This window comes from Microcaecilia unicolor, chromosome 1, assembly GCF_901765095.1.
Source record: "Microcaecilia unicolor chromosome 1, aMicUni1.1, whole genome shotgun sequence".
Classification (NCBI taxonomy): Eukaryota; Metazoa; Chordata; class Amphibia; order Gymnophiona; family Siphonopidae; genus Microcaecilia; species Microcaecilia unicolor.
The window spans coordinates 677,172,218-677,198,096 of NC_044031.1; the positions used below are offsets into that span (position 1 = coordinate 677,172,218).

Consider the following 25,879-nt stretch of genomic DNA (forward strand, 5'->3'; position numbering starts at 1 on the left):
CGATGTCACTGCCACTAAAAAGACCGTCTTCAAGGTCACATCCTTCTCCGAAGCTCGCCTAAGCGGCTCCAAGGACGAACACTGAAGGGCCTTTAAAACTAACCCCAGGTTCCAAGCTGGACACGGAGCCCGCACGGGAGGACGGAGCCGAAGCACCCCTCTAAGAAACCGTGTCACATCCGGGCAAGCAGCCAGAGAGAGGCCAGCGACCTTCCCTCGAAAACATGCTAAGGCTGCCACTTGAACATGCAGGGAATTATAGGCCAAGCCTTTTTGTAAACCATCCTGCAAAAAGTCAAGTATCGGCGAGACAGAAGCCCGCATGGGTGTGATCGCTTTAGAAGCACACCAAGCCTCAAATTGGGGCCAAATCCTGGCATAAGCCATGGAAGTGGAACGCTTGCGGGCCTGTAGGAGAGTGGAAATGATTTTAGTGGAATAGCCCTGGTCTCTCAATTGCACCCTCTCAATAGCCATGCCGTAAGACCAAAGCGGCAGGTGTCCTCCATGGTCACCGGGCCCTGTGGTAACAGGTTCTGTACCAGAGGTAACAGCAGGGGATCCTCTACCAGCATCCGCCGGAGGTCCGCATACCATGGCCTCCTGGGCCAATCCGGGGCAATGAGAACCACCTCTCCTTGATGGAGCCGAATCCGCAGGAGTACTCACCCTAACAAGGGCCACGGAGGGAACACATACAGGAGGCCCTGAGGCCAGGGTTGAACCAAGGCATCCAACCCTGCCGAGCGAGGATCTCTCCGTCTGCTGTAGAAGCACGGGACTTTGGCATTTGTGCTTGATGCCATAAGATCCATTGTGGGCTTTCCCCATTTGGTACATATCTGCAGGAATACTTCATCTGCAAGTTCCCATTCTGCTGGGTCGATTTGATTCCTGCTCAGATAATCGGCTTGCACGTTGCTCTGACCTGCAATATGAGCTGCTGACAGAAACTGCAGATGAAGCTCGGCCCAGTGGCAAATCTGCGCGGCCTGTGCTGCTAGTGCTATGCACTGAGTGCCTCCTTGGCGATTTATGTAGGCCACTGCTGTCGTGTTGTCCGACAGAACTCTGACAGCCAATCCTTCCAGGGTCAATTGAAAGGCCAGAAGCGCTTGGAAAATCGAGGGGGTGTCCAAAGACGGGCATGACTTCTCCGGCAATATGCACCCCAGCCCTTCAGGCTGGTATCTGTCACCACCAGGCACCAATCGGGGAGCACTAGTGGCATTCCTCGCCACTCCATACTGAGCCGGGCCGCAGGGAGCCACGTGAGTCTGCATTGATAATCCTGAGATACTGGAGACCACCGTTGAAGCAGGGAGCACTGCAAAGGTCTCAGGTGCGCACTCGCCCAAGTTAACACTTCCAAAGTGGCCGTCATCGACCCCAACAGCTGGACTATGTCCCAAGCTCGCGGGCGCGGAATCCTCAGGAGCAGACGGACCTGGTTCTGAAGCTTGCACCGCCTTTGCTCGGGAAGGAAGACCATCCCAGAGGCTGTGTCGAACAGGATCCCCAAATATTCTAGAGATTGAGAGGGGGTCAGGTGACCATTGGCTATATTGACGACCCAGCCCAGAGATTGCAGTACTGAGACCACTCTGGCTGTAACCTGATGACTCTCTTCTGCAGAGTCTGCTCTGATGAGCCAGTCGTCTAGGTACAGGTGAACCCGGATACCCTCTCGCCTGAGAAAAGCAGCTACTACCACCATTACCTTGGAAAAGGTTCGGGGAGCTGTGGCGAGGCCAAAAGGCAAGGCCCGAAACTGGAAATATTTTCCTATCACTACAAAACGCAGAAACCTCTGGTGCGTGGGCCAAATTGGTATGTGCAAGTAAGCTTCTTTCAGGTCCAGAGACGTAAGAAACTCTCCTGGCTGTACTGCCGCTGTGACGGAACGCAGGGTTTCCATGTGAAAATGCCGCACGTTCAGAGACTTGTTGACTTGTTTTAAGTCCAGGATAGGCCTAAAAGACCCTCCTTTTCGCGGCACCAAGAAGTAAATGGAGTAACGGCCAGAGCCGCATTCGGCGGGAGGCACGGGGGAAACCGCCTCAATGTGAATCAAGCCTTTCAAGGTCTCCTCTACCGCCGCCCATTTGGCGGCAGAAGCGCATTGGGACTCTACAAACACGTCTCTTATCGGGGCATTGAATTCTATTCTGTAGCCTTCTCTGATCAGGTCCAAGACCCACTGATCTGAGGTAATCTTGGCCCACTCCTCGAGAAAGAGGGAAAGTCGTCCTCCTATCACAGGAATCGAGGAGGGGGCCGGTGCACCATCATTGAGAGAGTCGCCCTTGAACTCCAGGTCTTGAGCCTGCTGCTGTGGAACGTTTGTCCGAGCGAAAGGAGCTCCTCTGCTGAAAACGGGCACGCGAAGTGAACCCAGCAGAACACCCCGGGCGGTACATTCGAGCTTCACGGAAGCAAGGTCTGTAAGAGGAGGAAACCGCCTGACCCTTGGAAGAAGGCTGCGGCCTATCCTCGGGTAAGCGCTGAGGTTTGGTATCCCCCAGGCCTTTCACAATTTTCTCCAACTCCTCACCAAACAGGAGAAGGCCTTAAAAGGGCAACTTCACCAACCTTTGCTTAGAGGCCATGTCAGCTGCCCAATGCCGTAGCCACAGAAGACGGCGAGCCGCCACCGCTACAGCCATCTGTTTAGCCGAAGCTCTGACCAGATCATAAAGGGTGTCAGCCAAAAACGACAAGGCCGACTCCATCCGCGGTGCCACCTCCGTAAGGGGCTCCGCTCCATCTCCGGGCTGTAACCAAGCGAGGCAGGCTCGGGCAGAGTAGCAGCTGCATGCAGACGCCCGTAAGGATAGGCCTGAAATTTCAAAGGACCGTTTCATAGCTGCCTCCAGGCGACGGTCCTGCATGTCCTTCAGGGCAACTCCTCCTTCCACTGGGAGGGTAGTTTTCTTTGTCACAGCCGTGCCTAGGGCATCCACTTTAGGCACTGCTAGGTGCGTCAAATGCTCCTCACTTAGAGGGTATAATTGCCCCATAGCCCTGGCGACTTTCAAAGGCCCCTCGGGGTCAGCCCATTGAGCCGTGATAAGCTCTTGGATGGAGTCATGCAAAGGAAAGGCTCGAGCAGGCTTCTTAGTACTTGCCATCCTCGGATTACCGGAGGAGGTCTCAGTACTCCCAGGGTCTTCTATAGAGAGGACCTGCAAGGCATCAGTAATAAGCGCTGGCAGCTCATCGAGGTGGAAAATCCTCACAGCGGAAGGATCATCTGGATCCGGTGGCAATCCTGCACCTTCTTCTGGCTCTCCAGACCACGAAGGCCTGCCAGACCCCTCAGAATCCTCACATCCCGACCACGGGGGGGGGGGGGGGGGGGGGGAGAAGGGGGTGCACCACTCTCTAAGGGGAATCCACCCTTCTGCGCTTGACTTGCAGCCATCTGTCAGGGGAAAACGCGCCTGACGGTAATCCAAGGCCAGACTCCACTGGAGGGGATACAGAAAGCAGGGCCGTATATGACCCCTGCGGAAGAGCTTTTTTTTTAACATGTATGCATTATGCAGCAATAAAACAAATTCAGGGGAAAATGGCTCACCCTGGCCTCCTGGTTCCAGTCCGGGGGAAACAGCTCTTTTATTAGCCTCTACACGAGGCACCCCTCCAAATTCAAACCCCTCCGCCTCAGCGGGGGTCGCGCCATGCTGTTCCAATATGGCGCCCGCTGCCAGCTCCACGGAGTGGGAAGGAACATCGCTCGCCATGCTCGGGCCGGCTCTACCGTCTGAAAAGCATGCCTTACAGAGCCCCACTGCAGATTTGTGCTTGCCACAAACGGAACAACGCTTTACTTTCTCAGCTGCCATCGCCGAAAACGGCGGAAATTCAAAATGGTGGATTTGCGCCAAAATCGTCCCGAACGTGGGCCCTCCCCGGCGGACCTACAAAATGCTCTTACCTCACCAGACCGAGTCTCCGAGCTCTGGTCACGCTGCACAATCAGAAGAAAACCTCTTTTCTGGGATCGCAGCGCCAAAGCGCAACACAACTTTTTTTTGTTTTTTACGCTATGAGGAAAGTTTGAGGCAACAGCGAAAGAGGCAAATTTCCAACTCCAGAGGATCAGTAGCGTGGGAAAGGCAGGGAAAGGGTGAACCTATGTGCCTGCATCTACAGTGTGGGCAAAGACAGGGACAGGGCTTGCCTATTTGTCTACTTCCACATCGGGGGCCGGGTAAGGCAGGGAAAGGGCTAACCTATTTGCCTTTAAAGTGGGCACCATCAGCCACAACACCCCTGCTACAACTGGCAAAAGCACAGGAGCCACCCCAGGCAGATTTTCTGAAGGAGCTTGAACAAGCTGCAACCACCCTGCTGGGGAGATAGAGAATACTGAAGAGGCAGATGGAGCTTGCTGGCCATGAGGCACTATGGTTTTTCAGTGCTCTCTATCTCCCCCTATTGGTTGATGGACACAACCCACTCGTAATGGATTCATCTGCTTGATGACAAGGAAAAAATAATAACAGAACTAACATGAAATCAGAGATAAAGTGTTTATTTCACTACAAATTAGCACAGTAGAGCACAGGATTATTTGTATTCAAATTTAAATCACTATTCAGCTGAATACAAATAATGTATTTGGGGCGCTATTTGAGGCCGAATCAATTCAAATACGAAAATTTGGTACAACCCTACTATCCCAGAAATAAGCAGTGGATTTTCCAAAGTCCATCTAAACAATTGCTTATGGACTTCTATTTTAGAAAATTATCCAACCCTTTTTTAAACACTGCTAACCTAACTGCTTATACCACATTCACTGGCAACAAATTCCAGCGTTTAATTACATGTTGATTGAAGACATTTTCTCCAGTTTGTTTTAAATTTATTACTTAGCAGCTTCATTGCATGCCCCCTAGTCCGAGTATTTTGGGAAAGGGTAAACAAGAGATTCACATACCCATTCAACTCCATTCAGTATTTTAGACCTCTATCATATCCCCCTTCAGCCATCTTTTCTCCAAGATGAAGAGTCATAGCTGCTTTAGCCTTTTCTCACAGGGAAGTCATCTCACCCCCTTTATGATTTTTGTCGCCCTTTTCTATACCTTTTAGTTTTAATTCCACTATATCCTTTTTTTTTAGATATTGTGACCAGAGCAACTTGGAGCAATACAAGGGCATTATAGCATTGTCAATTTTGTTTTCCATTCTTTCTTAATAATTTATAACATTCCATTTGCTTAATGGTTTCTTCTCTAAACAGAACCCTAATTGTTAAGCTTTTCTACATAAGGCCGCCATTCAATCCCCTTTATCATTTTGTGTCACTCTTCTTTTTATATTTTCTAGTTCTGTGACATCTATTTTTTACTTTACAAATAACTAGAAAGCTCCTTAAAAAATTATAATGTGAATGTGATGTGCTCAGAAAACAAATCGTGACCAAAATATTTGTGAACACCATCAGAGCTGACAAGAGGCTGGAGAGAAGTGCCTTGTACTGTTAATGCTCTCTCCTCACTGGCTATAAATCTTTGGTAAGATTAAGCAATGTGAATGCAGAGAGCCTTTTGGTTAGCCAAAGATTGTCCCCATCCCCCTCCCCACACACACATATACCTGTCTTCCACCCTGTCTCCTCTCTCTCATCTCCCCTTCCACATACATTCCCTTGCCTATGTTGTCCCAAGTTCTTCCTCCCCCTCGCACATAAATATATCCCCCTACCCCTATCTCCACCAGTTCATCTTCACTCTCACCCATCCTCTTACCCTCTTGTTATTCCCACCCCCATACAACCCCTAACTCAGTGGTGCTGGTATCTCTTCATACATGCAGCTGACAATCCTGCACTTCCTGTTCTGGGGCACAGCCAGTAGCCGCATGTATGGAGAGTCCGGTCCTACGTGGCTGCAGCTTGCTTTGCCACTGCTACTGCTCACTTAGCAAAGCAGCAGTGGTTGGCATGAGTGTGGGGGGGGGGGGGGGGAGCGGGGACAGAGAGGAAACAGATGCTGGATTTGGGGGGAAAAATATGGGGCTTAGGCTGGACAGAAGAAGAAACGTTAGGGGGGGCATAGGCCCACCTCAAAGCAAACTCTGTATAGGACAAGGTAAATTCTGCACCCAGAGGTAATTCTGCAATATAAAGTTGCACAAATTCCCCCAGGCATATACTATACACTAAAAGTCAGCTTACAATATTTCCTTGCACTTCCTGAAATTTTTAAGAAATGGCAGGTTATTAATATAAAATGATTAAAAAGTATTTGTCGACCCTTAAAATAAAAATAAGTGGCATTTAAAGGTTTTCTGGGAGAGGTGTGGGGGTGGCTTATGTTATAAATTCTTGTCATCGTTGTGGTGAATACTTACAGTTGTTATCTGTTATACAGTTGTATTGCTTTTGGATAACTGTCTTATTTGTTGATGACAATAAAATACATTTCACTATATAAATAAGTGGCATTTAACATTTTTTAGAAAATGTAATTTGAAAAATTTCTCACAATAGTACTGCTGTTTCATAAAAATAACTTCCATCACCCAATTGGTTTCTTTTTTTTTTTTTTTTTTTTTAATATCTTTAGGAATTTGCAGTACCTAGACAAATAAAAGAAATAACCGCTTGTTTTTCTAGGTTTCTGCTCTGTCACACCATTATTTAATAGATACAACATCTGAATAGTATTTGCAACCAACAGCGGCAAGGGGAAATGGCAGTTGTACTACCTGGGATGAATTCACTACCCCAGAGCTATTTATTAGTGAAAGAAAAAAAGGTCAGAAAGGCTGGCATCAGATCATTAGAGAAATAAAAATATATATATTTAAAAGCCTTTTTTTTTCTTTAACTTGTTTTGGTTTATTTAGAATTTTTACTTACTGTTCCTGCATGCACAAAGCATATAATTATGTATGCACATGAACCGTTTGCAGAACACTATATTTATTCTTAGAAAAAATAGATTCACGTAATAACAACAAATGGAACCTAACAAAAAGGTGACATTTTAACACCCTTCTGCCATGTATTCTGCTTCCTCTACTCTCACCCTCTTCTGTATAAGTTGTACTTTCATATCCAATGTGCCATTAATTTGATCTGGAGCTTTGATTATTCATGTTTTCATGTCTAGCAGTTTTAAAATAGGCCAGTTTCACTGGATATTACCAGAATCAGAACACCCTATCTAACCCCAATTTTCTCCACATAAAAGGATCAGACTATGTGTGTACATGAATTCTGGCCACACTGTTTGCTAACTAGAAAATTCTAGTTGTCAGATTTAGCTAAAGAATGGAAGAGCAACAAAAAATATTTTAAGAGAACTTGTTTTATCTACTTCAGAAAGTGTGGGGAAAACATTTTCAAAATGTGATTCCATATGATTCCATGACAAATTTGCATAAAAGACTTTAAAGGACTCACCTGCTACTGTGAGCTTTGCCGTTCTGCTCACTATGGTTCCTAGGCTCTCTACAGTTGCTACACATTGATAACATCCTTCATCAGGTTTATTGTGTTTGGAATGCACCACACTATTTATCAATAAAGATCCATCTGGTAACAGTTGACGACGGTCATCGGATACTAAGTTAAGAAAAGTTCCATCTTTCTTCCACTCAATTTTTGGAATATGTTCTGAATATGCTGAACAGTTCAAAGTAACAGAGGATCCTCGAACTGAAAGTGTGTCAGTGGGTTCCATCAAGAAATAAAATGGAGTGAATGTTCTCCCACTGGACCCTGTCAAAAAAATAAAACAAAACCAAAAAGAATGGTACAATAAATACATTTATAAAAATATAAAACAATATTAACATGAATTGTGGCATTTTGAAATCTTTATTCAAGGTACCAGTCAGTAGCCTCTCTAGACAGAAGTATCTGGGGTGAACAAAGATGGGGGCAAACCAAACCGACATTTCTGCATATTTAGGGCAATTTCTATGGAGCTTTCCTTTATAGCAGTGTTTCCCAAGTCTGGTCCTAGAGGTTTTCAGGATATCCACAATGAATATGCATGAACTTGATTTGCATACAATGCTTCCATTATATGCAAATCACTTTCATGCATATTCATTATGGATATCCTAAAAAACTGACTGGCAAGGGGTACTCCAGGACCAGACTTGGGAAACAGTGCTTTATAGAATACTAGCAAAACCAGGTTTATACACAAGTATGAGATTAGGTGTGAGCACTTACACCTGCCATAGAGCTGGTGTAAACGCTCTCATCTCAATGCTGGAGATACGTGCCTAACTTATAGTTTTCAACTAGTTAAAGTTCAAGCCCCGCTCCTGCAGTGCCAGCCCTGCCACTAGAGAGGCAACATTTGGGCCCTATCACTACTACGGTGGTAGAGAGATATCATCTTTTTTCCCCTATCTGCTATCGGCCTACCCCTTCCCAGCCGCTCCCATGGTACTCAGTGCCAGCATAGGACTTTTAGGTAGAGGCACTGCGCATTACCCTCCCTGATGTATTTCCTGTCAGGGGAGGACAGGACACATCAGCACTGAAAGGTTCCGTGGTGGTGCCAAGTACCTTTGGAGCAGCCAGGTAGAGCAAAGGAAAGAGGCAGGGGAGAGATACTGGACAGGAGATGGGATGCTTGATCTGAAGTGGGATGGGGAGATGAAATGCTGCACCCATGGGGGCTAGAGAGTTACAGAGGGGAAAGGAATATGCTGGTCCGGGGAGGGGCGGCAGAGAGGGGAAGGGGAATGCTGAACCCTGCAAGGGGGTGTATAGTGGGGAAAAGAGATGCTGGTCCGGGAGTGGGGACAGTGGTGAGGGAAAGGGGAAGAAAAATCCATAAAACTAAGAAAGACTTGAGAAAATCCACTGCTTACCCATGAGAACAAGTAGTATGGAATCTTGACACATTTTGGTATCCTGCCAGGTACTTATGGCCTGGATTGGTCACTGTTAGAAAAACAAATACTAGGGTCTGACCCAGTAGGGCAACTCCTACTTTATAATATCAGTCTAGACAAAAGTCATCCAGGCCTTGCCTGATATAATCTGCAGGAACAAAGGTGTGGTGAGCCTTTTGGAGGAGGGGGGGGGGGGGGGGGGGGTTGCACTTCCAACCCTATAGTGAGGCCTAAAATAATCCGAGAAATTCCAAAAGGTAAAGTTCATATAACAAAAATATGTTTCAAAAGAAATTTTATGCTTACATACATACATCCATCCCCTTTTGTAAAAAAGAGTGTAGATCATACCATTTATAGAAGTAATTATTGTGGCAGCAGGTGCTGCTCAACAGTATAGCTAAACTAAGTGTAAGAGCTGCTAAACAGCCTCTTGAGGCTTTCAGTCATAGCAACAGCTATAGCTTCCTGTATCATGTCAACTCTCTCTCGCTGCCAGTGCTGGTAACACCCAGTTACACACTAATACATTTTAATAAAGCTAGCTAACACTACATTTTTCAAGAGACTTCAACAAGCAGCTTTAAAAAAAAGTAGCAATATTTCTGCCCTATCAGATACAGAGGAAAGTAGTTTATATGCAAGGCAGCAAATCATAGCTTCTCAATTATGTTTTTTCACTAGGATTAACACAAAAGATACTTCATTTTAAGGTTTGGTGTTTTATTTCTCTGTCCCTCCCCCCCCCCCCCCCCCCCAAAAAAAAAAAAAAAAGAAAAATATTAGGAACAACTAGGATGCAATTTTCAAGCTTTGGGGAGTTGTAGACCCTTGGAAGATTAGATGATCAGGAAGCAGGTGAAAGCTTGGCTGCAGGTGAAAGCTTGGCTGTTCAACTAGGCCTTTAATGGAAGAAGCAACTAAAGTGTAGTATGTGTAGCCCAAGGAGTGACTTGGGCTACACATACTACAGCAGGACATGTTTATCCACTCCTACGCTAGCTGAGATAATATTTAATCATCTCTCTGACCTCATGTGCAACTTTCTCTAAATCATTCACTTACTTTCTAACTCTTCTTACTCTCTTATCTATCTATATGTTCCATCTTTGCTTTACCCTTTATTATCAATTATGTTCTATTACATATTGTGTTGACATTATAAGTAGTATACTACACCATACTTTGTATTATTTGAATATTTTGACTGCTGTAATTGCCTATTGCTCATGCTTGATCTAGTCTTACTGTACACCGCCTTGAGTGAATTCCTTCAAAAAGGCGGTAAATAAATCCTAATAAATAAATAAATAGATGTTTGCAGTTTCTGAGGCTGTGCAATGATTGGTATGTGTGGCCAAAAAATCTAGGTACAGCACACTGAATTCTGCACAGAAATAAGCCTCAGGAGCAACTTCACTATATAAATGAGGGAGTAAATACAACAGGGGTCTACTTAGAATGCTAGATCTTCTACTTGCTTAATTCTTTTTTTTTTTTTTTTTAACACAATGCGGTTTCGATTAACTGGGAGAATATGATCATTGCCCCCTTCTCTGTCTTCCCTCTTCTGCTCAAGTTGTGTCTTGCCTGATAATTTTCTTTCCTTCAGTCCTACCCAGACCAGTTCAGACTAAGGGTTATGTTTATCAACCAGCGGAAGGAGACTGACAAAAAATAGTTATTGTGATTCACCCATTAAGAGTATTGTGCAGCCCAGAATGATCAGTATTTCAATAAGCCAAGCAGTGGTGCGTCCGACCATACTGCCAGTCATGATTGAGAACTCAAGATTATTTGTCTCATCAAAACAACCATAAAGAAAGGAGGCATATACTCCATCGGAATACAAATACATGAAAAGAAAATGGAAAGCTCCCGCAATAGACAATGAGAAAGAAATTGCATGTCAAAGAAAAACTAAAGAAGAGAGTCAGGTGAGAGTCCGGACTGGTCTGGTAGAACTAAAGGAAAGAAAATCATCAGATAAGACTTTCCTTCCTTGTTGACAAACCAGACCAGACCAGACTAATGGGATGCAGCAAAGCAGTGCCCATTAAGGGTGGGACTCCAGAGAGACCTATATAAGGTGGTCAAACCTTGATAGCACAAAGTCTTAGCCCAGGAAAACTGAGACACTAAATGCAGAGATGGAACTGTGTCCATCCAACTGAGGCAGAAGTGCCCTTCATCCAAAAAACAAAAAAAGGGGCGGGAGCCCACAGCGGCCCAACCCAAGACAAAGTAGTACAGAATGTGTAGAGACTAACCTGAACTCCACTGACAGGCATTTAGATACAAATCACTTAAGGCATAGGCAGACCAAAGGTGCACATAGAATTAGATAAGCTCCATAGACAGTGGAAGTGGGTATGATCTGTTTCTCTAGAGGTAGAACACAGCTCGATCTTTGGTTGTGCTGCACAGATGTATCCCTGGATAGGGAATACAGTTTAATTCTGGCTCTTGAGACCAGCTCCGTTTCTATCTATGGAGAGTACTCCATCTTTGAAGGTTGAGAGCACTGCTTCTTTTCAGACTGCCAAATTTGGCCTTGTTTTGGCATGGACTTCTGATTCTTTCTGTAGAGCATGGCTCTCTGTGTTAGTTGTTAAGCACAGGTCTGCCTTTGACTGTGGAGAGCAGCTTAATCTGTCTTTGAATTGCAACTCTGTTTTCTATCTGGAGGGCACTACCTAATCTCTATGCATAGTTCATCACTGTTCCATCTCTGCATTTAGTGTCTCAGTTTTCCTGGGCTAAGACTTTGTGCTATCAAGGTCTGACCACCTTATATAGGTCTCTCTGGAGTCCCACCCTTAATGGGCACTGCTTTGCTGCATCCCATTAGTCTGGTCTGGTCTGGTTTGTCTACTTCCAGAGCTAGATTATTGCACTATATCAGGAGATGAAGCTGCTCTCTACAGTAAGAGATGGAGCTGTGCTGCACCTTCAGAGAAGGACCTGCACTACAACAGAGTAAGCCAGCTAAACATGCAAAATGGAACTCAAGTCAGCCTTGAAACACAACACTCAAGACAAGAGGCAACCTTCCAGATACAGCCACCATGGCTCCAGCTGTTCCCAACCCTGAAAGATGGGACTGAGCACTACAGGTAGAGATGGGCAGCCACCCCATAGAAAAATTCAGTCCAAAAGATGAACAAACAGTATCAGGCCACCTACCTAGATGGGACCAAGTTCACCAGCTAGAGCTGCAGTGGTGCCCACCCACTCAGGTAGATCCAAGCTTGCCATCTATAGACTGCTGTGCTGGAATAGTGCTAAGCAGTGAAAATGTAACTGCATTGTCCCACAAGAATAGAAGATCAGTCACAGAGCTAGCCAGATATCTACAAAATAGGTAATTACACCTAACAAACACAGATCAGCTGCCATGGAAAAACAAGCAGACTAGTTAACAAGTGAAGAAAAATGAATAAGGTCATGCCTACAGGGCATGCTGTGTGTAAAGCCACTTAGCCAGCAGGGGTCCAGGAGAGCAGAAGACTCTGCAGACAGGTAACAGGACTAGAAAAAAACAGCATGCTAGAAGCAAATCAACTACCAAAATTTACATAACAAACTGCAGTCAAATTAAGCAAAAATATAGATGTCAGAAAATGCAGCTTCAAAAGGCATTCCTAAGTGACGGCCGCAATGCTGCTGACCCGTAAACAGCGAGTGTAGCCCGTAGGCATAGCTGTTGAAAAAAAAATGTGCCCCACTAACAATTGCACACAGCCTTTCAGAACTAATAGCAAGGTAGACAGACTACCTAATCAAGATATTGAGATAGAAAGATACCAACAGGCATGTAGGTACAACTGCAGAAATAAATCCCATCAGCCCAACAGCTATATGGTCAAGAGAGATGGAGCCTCCCCATGCTACCTATAGCCAGATGCAGCTCAATGAGAAAAATGAAGGCCACCTGCAAGCGAACCAAGAGAGTAGCACAACAGACAAGAAAATATAATTGAAAGAGAAAAATACTTCAAGGGTCTATGAGAAATGCCCTAGAAACTGTGGATTAGAATGTGCCTTTAAGAGTTATGGCAGAGTTAAATACCACCAGCTAGCATATCCCATAGAAATGTGGCAGCAAAGACAGTAGTCATAGGGCGAAATATATTAACAAAGAGAGGAACACCTGGAGCAGGAACAGACAACTTAAGGTGCCCCCAGAGCCTTAAGGCCTGCCATGTCTCAGAAAAGAACTGAAATTTGAACAGTAAAACCAAGGTCAAGCTCACAACCGTGCATTACTGACAGAAATAATCGAGGGAGGGAGCGACGCTGGATCAGGTGCTCATAAATGGGGATAGTGTCAAATGTCCAAGTGGGTGCCCACCTGGGCAGCAGTGACCATCAAACTGTTTGGTTTGATATGACGGCTGAAGTGGAGGGCGGCCACTCAAAACTCAAAGTCCTGGATTTCAAGCATGCTGAGTTTAGTAAAATGGGGGAATACCTTAGGAAGGAGCTGATGGGCTGGGAGGACGAACGAGAAGTGGAAGGACAGTGGTACAAGCTGAAAGAAGCTATAAATAGGGCCAAAAACCTATATGTAAGGAGAGTAAATAAAAGGAAGAGAAAAAGGAAACCGATATGGTTCTCCAAGCGAGTGGATAAGAAAATAAAGGCCAAAGAGTTGGTGTTCATGAAATACAGAAAAACTCAAGAAGAGGAACACGGAGAGGAATACCGGATGAAACTGAAAGAAGCCAAGATAAGCTGTGGGCTGTAACTTTTGGAGCAGATTGCACAGCAGGGACATGATAAATGAAGGTTTGTATTCTCTCCTCCAGTAGAAAAACCTTTATTTGATTAGTGTCCAAAATCACACCTATGGAGAAAATGGTTTTCATTAGCTATAAAGAAAACCCCTGAAAGTTGATCAGAAACCCCAGGGATCTAAGAAGTTGTAGAGGACACTGGGAGCCATTTGTTCTGCTATGGAAACATGAGATGGCCCTGGATGTGAAAGTAGGCCACTACCACCACCAGGCATTTCATGAAAACCCTGGGTACCAAGGACAGCCAAAAGGAATGACTCCGTACTGGAGGTATTTATTCTGGAGGCACCTAGAATGAATAGGGATGTGTATATAGACACCCTTGAGATACAGATTGCAGAGACAATCCCCTTATTTCAGAAACAGTAGAATGGAGGTTTCGTTTTTCATATGTAAAGGTTGATATCTCAGATACAGAATGGAACATGTGCCTTCTGATTTCTTGAGGATCAAAAAATATCTGGAATAGAAACCCCAATTTCTCTCCTATAGAAGGACATGTTCTATGGCATTGGCCTGGAACAAAAGAGCAACTTCCTCTTGAAAGAGGCTGACATGAGAGCTGGAGAGACAGGTCTAATGCAAAGGTTGGTCTGGAGTATTTCTGAGAAGCCTTAGGTGGCAACCCTTTTGCATTATATGTGGCACCCAGGAATTTGTGGTAATAGTCTGTCAAACCTGAAAGAAATAATGAACCCAATCCCCTACAGGAAGGACAGAATATGAAGTTTGGAGGGGTTGTGAGACAGAAGGTAGTCAAAAAAGATGGCTGCTGCTTTGGAGGAGCAGGAGTCTATTAAAGAGAAAGAGCTCTGCCTAAGCAATAAAGTCTGTGGAAAACAGGATGTTGGTTTTGAGATTACTGTTTTTGACAATGTAAAATCTTGCTCTGATAGAACCCTTTGCAGTATTGATTAAAAAATAAACATCTTCTAAATGAACCAGAAGAAAAAAAAAGAGTGGAACAATGGAGAGATACTGCAGAGTGGATAAATGATCTTTTACAGTACTGAAAGGATCTCTGACTTTTCTCCAAACAGGGAGTCTCTCGTAAAGGGTGCATCCACTAACATAGATTGAACATCCTTATGCAAACCAAAAGGTATGTTGCCATGCCAGGCGCCTAGCCGCAATGGCAAAAGCAGAAATTCTGGAGGAGGTTTCAAAAACATCCCAAGCAATGTACATTGGATGACTACCACTCTACTGCCTCTGCTAGTATGGCAGCTAACTGTGCCTGCAACTGCAGAGACACGCTCAGTTTGACTTACTGCATGGATGTATTGAACCATATAGAGTTGGTGTGTTGCTGTGTGTGCTGTCAACACTGGCGGGAAAGTTTTCAGTGGGGAAAAGTGGAATGTTGGTGAGAGTTTTCCTCATAGCTGCCTTAACCACCACAGACTCGAGGGATAATTGGACTTTGTTAAATCCAGGAGCAGGTTGGACTATCCATTTCATGTCCAATTATTTTTTCTTATAGATTGAAAGGCACATAGATTTTACTGCATTTGAAACTGCTAGTCCTGGAGCAAGCCATGAATTTGGACAGCAAAAATTTGGTGTCTCTCTATATTTTAAGAGACTATAAATGTCTGCTTGGGTGGGGGGGGGGGGGGGGGGGGGAAGGACAGCAAGTGAGCTCTGAACAAGATGGTGGCTTAATGCCATAGCTCTCTCAGCCTTTATCAAACACATTAGGAAGTAAAACAACAATTTAATCCAATATATCTACTGCATACCATCCTGCTCAAGGATGGTTAATTTAAATTATCAGAATCAGAACTGAACATGACTTTGCCATAAGGAGTCAAACGTTGAAAGCACACACTGCCATCTCCATGCAAAACTCCCCAGCTTAACTCAGAAGACACCTCACTGAGCACACTTGTAAAAGAACTTTGTCAAGGACCTTATCAAAGATCAAGATTCACTCAGTGATATTAAAGAGGTAATAATTACTATGAAACAGCAACTTCTAAACATGCATGTCCAAAATGCATTTACCGAATGTGAACCATATCCTACCACAAACACAACTTGTACTTGAGCACACTATGTATTTGTTCAGACCGGAATCGGCAACCACCGCTACGGCACTATGCAAGCCACATTGAGCTTGCAAATAGGTGGGAAAATGTGGGATACAAATGCAACAAATAAATAAAAATAAACAAAATTTAGAACGCAACCTAGAAGGCCTAAACAACAGATACTGAAGAAATAATGTTCTTATTTAGGGGTCACCTAAATGCACTGACCGAACTGATCCAATTTCTTAATGAACTCTTGTAGGAACGACTGCAGTTGCTCCAGAAAGGGCATGGATACACATGAAGATTCACCAGCAACTATGACCAGCACTGGAGTAGAAGAATCTGTGTGCAGAGGTATGCATACGCACAAATGGAACTGTCCTGTAGCCACTGGATCCTCTGCAGGTGAAAAGAGAAACCTACTCTGAGAATGTAGGTTTTCAGTGGAATCCAAGTGCTGTTTTCTGGGACAGAATTGAGACTCTGCTAATGCACTTATGTTCTAAGCACAATGAGCACGCAGATGCAATCACATTCCTTTCTAGCTTTGGTAGACACTCTTTTGGTGGCTGTGCTAAAGTCCTGGAGGACTTCGGTGTCAGCTTTTCTCTCTTCAGTCAGTGATCCCCCTTGACAAACATAGTAACACAGAAGATGATGGCAGAAAAAGACCTGCATGGTCCATCCGGTCTTCCCAACAAGACAAGACAACTGGAGTGTGGAGAGTTCCATGAGTGGCCTTTAATATCTGGATATGGTAGATTCCTGACTTGTATGCGCAGGTGTTACCACAAACTGCACAGGGCTAACTCTTCCGATTGTGACCATTTGGAGGTGGAGAAGCATCAATTCAGATGATCACTTTGTTCTAGGAGATATTCTAGTGCAACATTTGCAGTCCTGATGAGCGTGGTCTGAACCCTGACAGAGCAGACACAGAATGAATATCAAAGTTCTGGATCTTGCTACTGCATTTCGGGCAAAGATGAAATCCCAACTTTGGTGACTATTTTTTCTTTTTTTTTTTTGTAAGGGAGGGGGGGGATAAATTAATGTAACACATGAGTCTTGTTAAAGGGGAAATAAAAAGGCAGCACAACCACCATTAAGATGGCAATACTTCTTGTAAAGAGGGAGGGTTCTGACTTATGTCCATCCACTGGAGTGGAAGAAACTAAACTGAGGATTTGAGGAGACCTGATGCATCTAGCAAGAGTCAAATATACTCAGAACTCTTAATTGAAGTTCTGAGCTGTAGAAGAGCAGTTTCATCCCTGCACTGTCAAATGTCTTTACCCATGTGTGCCTGACTCAATCCTGCTTATTGATGGATAAAACTTATTTTATGTGTACCATATGAAATAATGTATTACTGTTTTCTAACAGCTTACTTTTTCATTCGCCCTCCACTGGGGTATAAAGAGGCATTCTCCAAAAGAAAGTGTAGACGAATCGGCCTTGAGAGCAACCGAAGTTAGCTAAAACCGCAGGTAAAGATCTAGCTCTTATCCTCTTATTGCAATTTTTTTTTATTTATGCTTTACTTCTGTAATTAATTACCTTATATCTTGATCTAAGATTGTGGTCTAAGTAACAATGACATTGCTATTTACTCTTGACTATGTATATAATAGCCAAGGTATTGGGTTTTCTTTTTGTATTTCCTGATTTTCTGACATTTATTTTTATGAATGTATATTTTGAAACTTATAAATAAAAAAATAAAAAAAATAAAATAAAAAATAAAAAAAAGAGGCATTCTCCCCCTGAGATTCATCTAGCAACAGTGTTATAAACAGATCCTATTAGTTAATTTGAAAAATCATACCTTGTATACTGGCCAGACTGACATCTAGCTTTTTTGTTTTGGTTTTAAATAAAAGGCACTGCAGTCTTTAGTGTAATAATAATCTGTGTAAAGCAAGCATTCTATGTATTACATGGAGAGATGGAGGGGTACTGCAGAAAGCAGATCAAGTTTATGGCCTTACTGTGTGCAATTTGCATCAATGTCAGGTTTACTGCAGCTGCAAAGAAATGGAACACAAAAGCCAGGATAAGAACACGTTATTTTTGAACTGTTGAGCTGAAGCACAATCCAACTATAATTTACCTTCATAAACTGTGTGAGGCTTCCAAGTCAACTGAGAATAAGGGGATTAAATTAGCATATTTGTAATATGACACAGTGTAACCTTACATTCAATGATATTAAGCAGCAAAATGCAGCATTTAGAAATTACAGTAGAAGTTGAAACAGACACGATAAAGATATTCAAAATCTTTATTACAGAATCATAAATAAAAGAGTGCCCTTCAATGTCTGTCATTTGAAAATTAAATATCATTGATTTTGTTTTTCAAGCAATGTTGATTTATCCATTATCAAGAGGAAGTAAATGGCAGCCACCGGGTTAACACAAACCCACTTATAAACACATTTAAAAAGCTGGTAATGACAAACATTGAGGGACACTTATTTATGATTCTATAATAAAGATGTTTAGTATCTTCATCATGTCTGCTTCAACATCTACTATCCTTTTAGGACCAGCAGACTACTTGCCTATCTGTCTTCTGGGACCTTCCTTAACTGGCAAAAAGTCTTTTCCCCTTTATAAATTATTACATAAAGACAGGGGAAGTGGGTTATTATTTGTCAGTTTGCATTATTTTCTAGTACTAATCATTAAAGGCCCTTTACAACTATAATTTATGCAGTTATTTCACCATAAAAGTGTATTAGGAAAACAAAACTCAGAACGCCATTCAGAATGCCCCAAAACAGGAGGGCTTTAAAAGAAGAAAAAAAAAGTTGATCACACATCCCTTCCCCTCCCCTCCCATTATAAAGTACCTCAGATGACAAAGAAAACTCTAGCCAGCCCCTAAGGCCTCTATAGACATGAGGGGCCATCACTGTACCACAGTTATCTCCTTCCCCTCCTCCACATCAATCATGTTGCCCTGCAGTACATCTAACCATACTGGTCTCAGACTAATCCACTTCTGCAGCATGCAGAACACAGAAGTATGGTCTAAGCAATGTGCAAGGTTGCCAACTGTCATTTATTTAGTGACAGTTTAGCAAACAACAACAAATAGGTTTATGTCAGGGACTGTATGCAATGATGTGGGCTCCATTCTAGGAAAGTGCATTATGATTGATTGATTTCATTTGTATATATCACCACTTTGATTAAAATGTAATTCATAGCAATTTACAACACAAAAAAATTAAAATATATCCACCAGCATAAAATTTCCTAGCACAATCATAACCCGGATGCGCCACTCACTCATTTTTGTACAATACCTGGCCCTGTTAAGCACAATCCTATAACTACCTGAACAAGGGCATTCGACACTATGTACTGTCCTCAATCCACCATCAGAAGTAAAACAGGTACCGGTACATAAGTGCTTAAATATTGCCATACTGGGAAAAGCCAAAGGTCCATCAAGCCCAGCATCCTGTTTCCAACAGTGGCCAATCCAGATCACAAATACCTGGCAACATCCCAAAAAGTACAAAACATTTTATATACTGCTTATCCCAGAAATAGTGGATTTTCCGCAAGTCCATTTAATAACGGTCTATGGACTTTTCCTTCAGGAAGCCGTCCAAACCTTTTTAAAATTCCACTAAGCTAACCGCCTTTACCACATTCTCTGGTAACGAATTCCAGAGTTTAATTACACGTTGAGTGAAGAAACATTTTCTCCGATTCGTTTTAAATTTACTACATTGTAGCTTCATCGCATGCCCCCTAGTCCTAGTATTTTTGGAAAGCATGAACAGACGCTTCACATCTACCCGTTCAACCCCACTCATTATTTTATAGACCTCTATCATATCTCCCCTCAGCCGCCTTTTCTCCAAGCTGAAGAGCCCTAGCCGCTTTAGCCTTTCCTCATAGGGAAGTCGTCCCATCCCATCCCCTTCAGTTGTTTCCAAAGAATAGGTCTGGCATTATACTGAAAAAGATCTAGACCTCCATTTCGGCACTCATGTAGTACACAATCACCTACATGGGATGTACCACTACAAAATATTTTCACTTTTGATAGTTCAGTTCATGAAAGTCTGACTGTCTACAAAATGGCAACCATGAAATGCATGTCCACGTAAAAGTTAGGCAGCCAGTAAAACTGACAATATCACACATTTCAAAGACATGTCAGCAGCAGGCCAGCCCACTGATCTAGTAACAATGCTGTGCACTACAATGCAAAACATACAAGTTTGATTCTGGGAGTAGCCAAGATAGCAGCTGCATGATAGTAGTTTTCCAGATCACATTTGTGTGCTGTATATTTCCCCTGCCCCCCCCCCCCCTTTTTTTAACTTACTTTTCCTTCTGGCACAATGGTCAAGAGGATGAGAGCTGTTCCTCCAGCAACTCAAGTCCCATTTCAGCCCTTTAGTCTTTGTCTATGTCTGGAAGTTCCATCATAGCTGAAGATGCTGGAGCAACTTCCTGGCATGACCTCAATACTATTCTGAGCCCCAAGTTCCATGCTGGCCAGCCACCACTGACATCAGGCTCTTCTTCATTAGCTTCACGGCTCCTTTCCAGGCCAGAGGGAGAAGACACAGAAGAGAGGGGGTGCAAATGGAACAGCAAGCCTGAAAGTAGTTTCAGAGCAGAGCCCAGCTTGCACCGGAAGCCTGTGAAGGCCCACTGGAGATACTGCTAGGCAGGAGACGGCAAGAGAAAAGAGACTGGCCCCAAGTTGTGCTGAAGGGCTTGCAGTCGGAAAATCAGAGGAAGGACTTTACATACAAAGAACCCTAAAGGTTAGTACTGGCTTGCTACAACACAGGAGGTGATGACTTTAAAATCAATTTGGACACATATTAACCACTCCTGAAAGAGCAGCAGCCAAAAAGCTTAATGGTCTCAATAAGGTCCAGGAATATTAGGTTTATTTTAGTCTTATACCATTCAGTTGGAGGCACTGGCTAAGCATGAAGAGGCGTATAAAGTGGCATGAGTGAATGTAAATGACTTCTGGGGATTTTTTTCTCACGTGGAAGCCTTCGTGAACTATCAATGGCATTCAAATCTCAGATTTCTTAATTCTCCTGTTTCCAAAATGTCACCTTTAGAAATGCATGTAACAAAAGAGAGGGAACAAAGTACAAACTAAAGTCCAAACAAAAAAACAGCACCACGGGCCTTTAAAAATGGAACACAGTTCTTTAATGAATGAGCCTTGACAAAAAGACCCGACACGGGCCGTGTTTCGGTGACTAGCACCTGCGTCAGGGGTCACAGTGATGACGTGGAAAACTTGGGGAATAACTCGAATATATTCCTCTACAATATATTATTCCTTACCCCACGTCTCATGTAGTAAAAGCTACAAAGCACCATCCATTTTGATACAGAAAGTGAAAGTGCCTTGGTGCTTTGTAGCTTTTACTACATGAGACGTGGGGTAAGGAATAATATATTGTAGAGGAATATATTCGAGTTATTCCTCAAGTTTTCCACGTCATCACTGTGACCCCTGACGCAGGTGCTAGTCACCGAAACACGGCCCGTGTCGGGTCTTTTTGTCAAGGCTCATTCATTAATGACCTTTAGAAATGCAGACACAGTACTGTGTTGAGATATTGAAAATTCCATCTAATGCTATCCCTCCAACATATAATTTGTCTTTTTTTTTAATTTTTTTTTTTAAGATGTGTATATTATTCCTTTCAAGTATTCAGCCTTGTTTTGGCTGTTAGGTGACAGTTATAAAACTGCTACAATTTGCTGGGTTTATCAGCATTTCTGAGTTTTAAAAAGGCCAAGAAAAGAAAAAAAGAGAAAATCTAATCCCCCCTTTTACAAAGCAGCGCAGTAATGCAGACACAGCCCATTACTGCACCGGCAGCCACTAGCGCGGCTTTGTTAAGAGGGGGGGAGGATCTGTTTACTTTCAATTGCCAAAAAGGAACTCGTTTGGAGGTTTTTTGTTCGTTCAGTTTTTGTTTTGTTTTTAACACTAGGACCAGGGATGAATTTAGGAATTAATTGTTCATAGGCACTCTTGGCAGAGGGCAGAGCGTGCAAGTCCTAGGCACTTGAAAGCAAGGAAGATGAGGGTCCACCAGGATGCTCCAGCCCAGGTTCTCCCCTTCTACAGATATACCTTCCTTTTTTTTTCCTTTATTAATAAATTTCAATATTTCACTACACAATGTGAATATGCAATCGGCATTATTATACAGAGGAAATTTAAGATACAATTAAAATAAAGAAAAATTCTTAACAGCCTATTCGTCCACAAGTAAAGAAATTAGATTCCAAGAATTCAAAAGTCTAAAAAGAAAGAAAATAATCTAGCGGTTGCTACCTCGGGTTACCGACCCTAGCCTGCTATTTAGGGAAGGCATACAACATTCACATCAGCTCTAGCATCAAGAAATTCTTTTAACTGTTTTGGGTCTACAAACTGAAAATGTTTACCCTCAAGCAATACATTACAAATACAAGGAAATCGTAATACAAAGTTTACTCCCAGTACCAACGCTCTAGGGCACTGCTCCAAAAAAGCCCTGCGCCTCACTTGTGTAGGCTTTGAGAGATCGGAGAAAATTCGAACCTTTGAGCCCAAAAACAAGTTTTTTAAGTGTCTTAAGCAAAGTCTTAAAACAGCATTGCGATCAGGCTCCAGCACAAAAGTGACCAGCATAGTTAACCTCTGAGTAATTATTTCCAGTGAACTTTCCAAGAAGGAAGTAAAATTCATTCCATCCCCCACTACTGGGGGGTTTCCATCAGTCCACTTCGGGTTCCAGATGTAATAGGCCCGTGTAATGGGAGGTAGTGAGTCCTTATCCATTCCAAGAACGTTTACCATATATTTTTTCACCATTTCCAAAAGTGAAATTAAAGGAGATTTGGGGAAGTTAAGAAACCTAAGGTTAAGTCTCCTAGCCTGGTTCTCCAGGTATTCCATTCGTTTATGCAGGAAATTATTATCTTTAACCAGTGCAGTTTCTAAAGTCCCCATTTCTTGAAGCTCAGTATTCACTTTCTCCAGTTTCAAGGATTGCTGTGCAGTCACTTGCACTTGGAGCAGCGCAGCTTCAGAAAGAATTTTTATATCACCAGTATTTTCTTTCAATGGATTCTGCATAGAGACCTGGATGCCATAAACCATATCCCACAGTGACTCAAGTGTCACAATTGCTGGTCTAACCACGCCACTAGCAACTGGGAGAGATTGAGGTTGAGCCTCAGCACGAGACAATCTAGAAACAATATCTGGAGGCAATACCTGTAAAGCTGATTGAATTAATTGTTCTCGTGATTGAGATCCATTCTCAGTTGCTGCAGACCTTCCCTCAACCAGGTTCGGTTGAACCACTTCGGTTTCCGTCGCTGTTCGGGCTGCTAACAACTCTCTCCCAGGCTGAGGCGGAGCAATAAGTTCCACGGGGCTCAAGGAAGCCCCGTTAGCACTCTCGATCGATGCCGATGCGTCAAGAGTTGCAGTGGGGGTCGAAGTTCCCCGAGGACCCGGTTGCTGCTTCGGAAATTGCAAGGTCATCTGCCTCAACATTGAAAGGGTCTCAGGAACCGAGGGATGTTTTTAACCTTTCCCCTCCGCTTCCCCATCAAAAAAAACGAGGCGACAGAGGCACCGAAGAAGCTGAAAACCAGAGCAGCCTCAGAAGCAAACACAGGTGCGTCCGCTCACAGTGCCATCTTGGAATCTCTTTCAGAAAGCTTTTCACAAAGCCCCTATATACCAGTTCTATCTACAGATATACCTTCCAATAATCCTCTTTGTCTTTCTCCTGGTCTCTTCTATTACACCCAGTCCACAGGAGCAATACAAAGATATTAATGTAGGGCCTCTTGGCAGGTGTGTGCTCAGATCCTGGCACAGCTAACCCACTCCCCTACAAGTGCTTGGGGGGCACCACAGAATCTGTGCGCACATCTCTCCTCAAGTCTTATCCTAACTACCACCTAAGTTGGATGATCAGATATACATATTGCTTATTTCACAACTAATGAAAAATCACAAACATTTCATATTCACAGCTATAAAAAGAATATTCACCTGAGATGGTTTATTGGAATGAATATGGTATTATAATATAGATTATGGGATTATTTTATATGATACAATATGCTTTAAATCCTGGTCAGGGGTGTACGACAGAACATAAAAACTTGTTTTAATTCAATTATACACTTTTCCCTTCCCAAAATGTAACCATCATACTAGTGTCATATCTGAACTTCTCTACTATTTAATTTATTCATTCATTCCTATATCTCGCTATTATCCAAAAACAAGTTTCAGTTCAATGTAGCTTACATTAATTCACTATAATGAATCAAGCCAAGTTACAGTAAGCTAATATGCGTAAACTTCAGTTTTCTGACTAGCATAAAACATGCTCTAAACCAGGTTAAAACATAGCTTTACTACAATGAAGAACTTTGAACCGTCAGAGAGAATCATTCCTATGGGCTTCCTCGTATTCAGTGCACGCTAATCAGTAGCACCTGTGATATCCACCTTCTCACTCAGAGTGACCTGGTTCTCAATATGCAAATCATATGCAGATTAGTGTGCTACCCCTTCTCACTCAGGGTGACCTGGTTTCCACTCAGCACATTAAGCAGGTCTCACCAACTGCATATATCTCAGGCAACTCTTTATTCCAGCCCCTGGGCACACTTCTTCTAGCCTAACACTTTATGCTTTCCTAGATCTTCACATTGCGCCTCCCCACACCGATACATGGGCTCAGTACTACACCAATACTTTGGGGACTCTCAACCCCAGGCTTTGCAGCCTGCTTCTCTTAGTACTTCGGACACACAGTCCCTCTTTGAACACACAGTTCTAGACACACAGTCCCTCTTTGAACACACAGTTCTAGACACACAGTCAAACTCTAATGCTTTAGGGACTTCTTACCCCAGGACTTTCAGCCTGCTGATCTCCTTTGGACACCCAGTCCACCCCCAAGTCCATCAGGTTAGCCAGTATCTTTCAGGGGCTCTCTCTTCTTCTGCTGCTAGCTTACTTCCCTCCATTCACAACTCAGGTGGGGTATAAAGTGGTTAATTAGCCACCCAGGACCCAGCCCATAACCACCTGCACCTGTGGACCTCCCCGGGCTTTCCCTGGTCCTAGCGACCTCCACCTTCTTCTAGCGCCCTCTAGTGGCCTACACCGTATAGGACAGCCCCATACCTTCTCACACACCGCTTTGTAAACGGAGCCCTAAGTGCAGCCTTGAACTCATCACTGATTTATGAATTCTCTCCAATACCCATCACAAGTCCCTGAATCCCAATCTCTATTTCCTGTGCTATCACAAACACAAAGGATAGAGTATCTAAAATCTTCACAAGAACACTGAGCTCCTTTCCATATTAGTGAAATCTTCTCAGATTATGTTCTTCTGGAAATATTTATTTATTGCATTTGTATCCCACATTTTCCAACCATATGGCAGGTTCAATGTGGCTTACATATTGCTAAAAAGGTGGTTCTAGTACATAATACAGAAGTACAATAAACGCTTAGGTTGATATATTAGCATATTGAGAGAGAGGTTAATATTATTCTTTTCCGTTTCTGAACTTTTCGTGATGTAAGATGGTGTGGGATTAGGCAGATCCAGGAGGGAAAGACTTCTTGAAAAGATGTGTTTTCAGGTTTTTTCTGAATTGTAGGTAGTTTTCTGTGAGTTTCAGAGTTGTGTGCCTATTATCGAGAGGCTGGCGGCATGTGAAGATTTGTATTTTATACCTTTGCAGTTGGGATGGTGAAGGGTTATTAGGTAGGTTCTTGCTATTCTTGTCACGTTTCTTATTGGTAGATCGATAAGTTCCGTCATGTAATCTGGTGCGAGTCCATAGATGATTCTGTGGACTATTGTGCATATTTTGAATGTTATGCGAGCGTTAATAGAAAGCCAATGTAAGCTTCTTAGGAGGGGTTTCGTGTTTTCGAAGCGTGTTTTTCCGAAGATGAGTCTGGCAGCCATGTTTTGTGCTGTCTGTAGTTTTCTTATGATTTGATCTTTGCAGCCTACATAAATACTATTGCAGTAGTCTACATGGGTTATTTAGATCAGAGGTTTTCAACCCAGTCCATGGAGCACCCAGTCAATCAAGGTTTTCAGGATATCCCTGA

At 43.3% G+C, this 25,879-nt stretch overlaps 1 protein-coding gene across 1 annotated transcript in view; it reads right to left on the reverse strand.

The window, feature by feature from the left end:
* Window positions 1–25,879, reverse strand: part of NEO1 (neogenin 1) — a 740,505-nt gene that overhangs the window by 519,974 nt on the left and 194,652 nt on the right. Inside the window, 1 exon segment of the mRNA XM_030191504.1 lies at window positions 7,424–7,741. Within this exon segment, the coding sequence (XP_030047364.1) occupies window positions 7,424–7,741 (318 nt within the window).